General features: G+C 66.6%; 1 protein-coding gene across 1 annotated transcript in view; it reads left to right on the top strand.

Moving 5' to 3' along the window:
* The first annotated feature begins 2,724 nt into the window (after positions 1-2,724).
* LOC105813946 (selenoprotein O) overlaps positions 2,725-4,569 on the top strand; it is a 15,414-nt gene continuing 13,569 nt past the window's right edge. Inside the window, exon 1 of the mRNA XM_012648790.1 lies at positions 2,725-3,333. Within this exon, the coding sequence (XP_012504244.1) occupies positions 2,768-3,333 (566 nt within the window). The 5' untranslated portion in view covers positions 2,725-2,767. The remainder of the gene's footprint in view (positions 3,334-4,569) is intronic.

The following is a 4,569-nucleotide window of genomic DNA, read 5'->3' as shown; positions in this document are numbered from 1 at the left end:
AGAATACATCAAGCAGGAACAGGCCGGGGTGGGGAGGGTGCAGGCCCGAGCCCGGTGCCCGCTCCTGCAGGTGACCACTGGCTGGGGCTGCGGCACATCTCGGACCTGACCTCCCAGCCGGGCCTGCGGACCGAACTGAGTGTGGACTTGCAGGATTGGGCAACCTCACGCTCTGAGCCCCTACGACAACTTCCACGTCCACAACGAAGACCAGTTCTACCGGCTGACCCTGGGTCTGTGCTCAGGGAATGCTGGTGAGTGTTGGGAGGGCGGGGGCTCTCCGTTCCTGAGATGCTCTAGCAGGCTGGGAGGGGGGTGCTTAAAAGAGGCCAGGACGGGGAGGGGAGGTTGGGACCCCAGAGACTCCCAACTTCCCCAGCCTCCACCCCGGGAAAGGCTGTTGCTCCCCAGGTGCCTGCCCGGGGGTCCCAGGTGCCGAGGCATCGCTGAGCCCAGCACCCACACCGTGCAGGGGATGCGTTCCGGGGCTCCGGCCACAGCGACAACCAGGAGGGCAGTGCCTTCAGCACACTTGACCCGACCGTGATGGCTGCACACGCTGCGTGGACGGCGCCCGCATCTCCACTAGCTGCAGCCGCGATCGCTCAAGCACTCGCTGGTGGTACAGCAACTGCGGCCAGGCCGACCTCAATGGGCCGTGGCCAGGGCATGCAGGAGCCCCATCCGGCCTGCGCTGGGCCGTGGGCAGTGACAGGCACTGCGTGCCACCATGCTGCGCATTCACACCACGCAGAGCTACGGGGCCTAGGCACCAGCTGGCATCGGGTGGGGGAAGCCTTGCTCATTAAATGTTCACACCCTGCTGTCTGCTGCTGCCTCCTTCTGTGTCAGGATGGGGAAGGGGCTGGTCAGCTTCCACTCAGCCCAGCCACTTGTTTCCTGGCTAGGAGCAGGCACCCTGGAGGGCTTCTTGGAGGAAGCCATGCAGGAGCTCAGTGGTGAGGCCAGAAGCCCCGTCACAGGGTTGAGGAGAACCTCTGCTCGTCCACACTGACCTGCTGGGACCCTGACCACCGATACTCACGGACCCTCAAGAACCCAGTCCCAGTGGATTCCAGAGTGTGGACAAGATTGATCTGGGGGGCGAAGAAATGGGTCAGGAGGGCCCAGGGCCTGGGAAAGAGGAACAGGTAACGCCAGGCTCTGCCCCGGTCTCGCATGGCAGTTACAGAGCAAGACGCTGGAAACCAAGGCAGGCGGGTCCACCAGCAGGCCAGGTGGGGAAGACCCCAGGGAGGATGGGCCTCGGGGGGTTACTGAAAGGGCAGGCTGCGGGCCGAGCACCCGCTATTCCCTAGTCGCCACGATAGGGACCTCACCACGCTCTCCCCTCTGCGCAAGGGATTTACCGAGGTCACCGCCCCGCAGGGGCAGAGCTGGGTTCACACAGGGCCTTGGCGGTCCCGCCGTGGCCCCAGGAGAAAGTTCCAGACGTGGCTCTGTGAAGTGTAGAATCGAGGGATTGCCGGAATAAAGAGTGGCCCAGGGAGGGCGGCGGCAGAGTCTGCGGCCCGGGAGTGGGAGTGGGAGTGGGAGCTGTCCCATCCTCCTCTTAACACTTCACGTTTGCACCAATAAAGGCTGTCTCTACCGTAGTGAAAAAAAGGGTAACCCAGCCAGGAGGGAGCTGGTGTGTGTCCAGGATCCCTGGGCCCAGCTCAGGGTCTCGGGTTTTACTTCAGGACCAAGGCGGGGAGGAGACTGGAAGGGGGTCAGCTCAGGGCGGGCTGAGCTCGTTCACTCGGTCACATCCACCCCAAACTCCTGTGTTCACCCCACCCTAGCCCTCCTGGGGTGTCTCTGAGCACTGGGCGCTGGGGGAATTGGAGCCCCAATCAAGTTCCTGCCCTCCTAGACTGCAGGTGAGAGAGACACAAGACAGGGACGTAAGGAAATGGGATCATTTCAGAGAGAAGTGCAGGGCGAGGGAAACCCCAGGGTGGCAGGAGGCACTGATGCGAAGGCGCCCGCAGGGGCATGGGACCCGGTGCGCATGCTCACTCAGCTCCGGGCGGGCCTCACCCCCAGGAGGGCACCGGGCAGAGCCTCCTCCACGCTCTGCTTTGGCCTCACCCTGGAGCTCTTCCTGGTGCAGAACTGTCCCCATGCATAGTCTCAGGTGGCCAGCCCCTATTCGGTGCCTAGTGGTCCCAGGAACACTGTCAGCCGTGGGTCACTGTATGCAGCGCAGCCGCTGACCCTGAGCCGGCTCTGTCCCTCCTTCCCGGTGCACGGCCAGCCAAGCAATGCAGGGCGGACCCTCAGCACGGCGGGGGCGGGGGCTGGGGCTGGCCCTGGCTCCGCCCTGAGCTGGGGAGCTCGGCCGGTGGCCTTTGGGGGCACATCACTCATGTCACCGCACTTGGAGCAGTGAGCACCGTCACGAGTGAACCGGGTCGGACCTCCAGGAGCCTGCTAGCCCGTTACGAAGTCATTCTGGGATGTCCCTCCAGCGGTCACCCCAAGCCCCTCTGGCCCGTCCAGCTCTCTGCTGCGTTCCCGGGGACCCCGCGCCGGGCGCGGAGAACGCGCAGCCCCAGCACAGGACGCACGCAGGCTCAGCCTCCCACCGCGCGTGCGCCAGAGGCCGGCCCGCCGGACGGGCGGACGCGGCAGCCAATCAGAGACAGGCCCCTGGGGGCGCGGCCCGCGCAGGCGCGGCGGGGTCCTCTGCCCGCTGGCGATTGGGCGGCGGGCGCGCGGGGCGGGGCGCGGCGCATGGGCTTCCGCCGGAGCGGCGCTGCCGATGGCCGCGCGCAGGGCTGGGCTCGGGGCTTCGCTCGCGGCCGCCCGCGCCAGGTCGCTGACCTTCGGCCGCCACCGCCCGCCGCGCGCGCCCTGCCGCGGCGCCGCCATGGAGCCCGCTCCGCGCTGGCTGGCGGGACTGCGCTTCGACAACCGCGCCCTGCGCGAGCTGCCCGTGGAGGTGCCGCCGCCGGGCCCCGAGGGCGCCCCGTCCGCGCCGCGGCCCGTGCCCGGGGCCTGCTTCAGCCGCGTGCGGCCCGCCCCGCTGCGGCAGCCGCGCCTCGTCGCGCTGTCGGGGCCCGCGCTGGCGCTGCTGGGCCTGGGCGCGCCGCCCGCCGCCCGCGAGGCCGAGGCCGAGGCCGAGGCGGAGGCCGCGCTCTTCTTCAGCGGCAACGCGCTGCTGCCGGGCGCCGAGCCGGCCGCGCACTGCTACTGCGGCCACCAGTTCGGCCAGTTCGCCGGGCAGTTGGGCGACGGCGCCGCCATGTACCTGGGCGAGGTGTGCACGGCGGCCGGCGAGCGCTGGGAGCTGCAGCTGAAGGGCGCGGGCCCCACGCCCTTCTCCAGGTGGGCGCTTCCCCAGGTGGGCCCCTCCCCAGGTGGGCGCTTCCCGGGCGGGCCCTTCCCCAGGTGGGCCCTTCACCAGGTGGGCGCTTCCCCAGGTGGGCCCTTCCCGGGCGGGCCCTTCTCCAGGTGGGCCGCAGGGCGCCGTCCTGCCCCACCAAGAGAAGAGGCGCAGCCGGGACGGTGCCCTGAGGCCAGGGCGGGAGGACGGAGGCTGGGGCTGGGCGGCCAGCGCCGCTGCCCCTCGGACCGGCCCGGTTCGCGGGTCCCGCTGCCCCTCCCGGAGGTGGGGCGCCACGTTCCCCTCCGAGAGCGCGGCGCTGACGGCCGCCCGTGCTCCGTTCTCGGGAGCGCGCCCAGGACTGCGGGGTCCCTTGCCCGAGTCGCGCGCTCGCGTTTGCCGGTTTGCTGGGCGCGGGTCCCGGCCGCAGGGTGCTCGGGGAGGGGTGGTGGCTGCCTGTTGTCAACACGCCCTGTCGCGTGCTTCCTTCACAGAGGCCTGTTTGGGGCCTGGGGGATTCTTAGGCCCCCCGCCCCCGTGGACATTCTTAGGGGCCAGTCCTGCTTGACCCCGAGGGGAGGTGGGCCACGTTTAGATTCCTGCGTGGGGCACACAGGTGGTCCGTAGCAGGACAGCCAGGCCCAGGTAGCCCGTCCCACGTGCCGGCCTGCCTTCCGTATACAGACAGCACTTAGATCTGTTTTGCTCTTTTCCACTGAACAGTTCGTATACTTAATCCACGTTCTTTAAATGCTTGTTGAATGACTAAATAAATACAGGTAAGCTGGCATTTTATGTTCAACGAATTACTAAATCCATCTCCCATCTGGCCACTCCTGTGCTCTCATCCCTGTCCCTCAGCACCCATCTGCCGGGCTCCACATCCCAAGCCAGATCCCAAGACTAACTGGCTCCTCCTCAGCCCCCAGTCTCCAAACCTTCCCGTCTGTGTCTGGAAAGTTCACTGAGTGCAGCCTGGCACCCCCACCCACCTCCGGCAGCCTGCGTAGAGTTCTCTGCACCAAGGGCCAGTGGGAGAGTCTCTCACCCTTGGGATGTGTGATTGCTTCTCAGCCTGGGGCCTGTTGCTTCCATGAGCATCTTTAAACTATGTTTTCATTTTAATGATAAGTTATAAAGACAAGCCTTTTTGTGAGAGTAATCTGTTGTTGGAAGATATTTTCTATATTTGAAGACTTGAGTTTTAAATTAAGTCAGTGTGTCCAGACCTGAGGTCC

This window comes from Propithecus coquereli, unplaced genomic scaffold (genome assembly GCF_000956105.1).
Source record: "Propithecus coquereli isolate 6110/MARCELLA unplaced genomic scaffold, Pcoq_1.0 Scaffold294, whole genome shotgun sequence".
Classification (NCBI taxonomy): Eukaryota; Metazoa; Chordata; class Mammalia; order Primates; family Indriidae; genus Propithecus; species Propithecus coquereli.
This window is presented reverse-complemented; position numbering and strand designations above follow the sequence as displayed.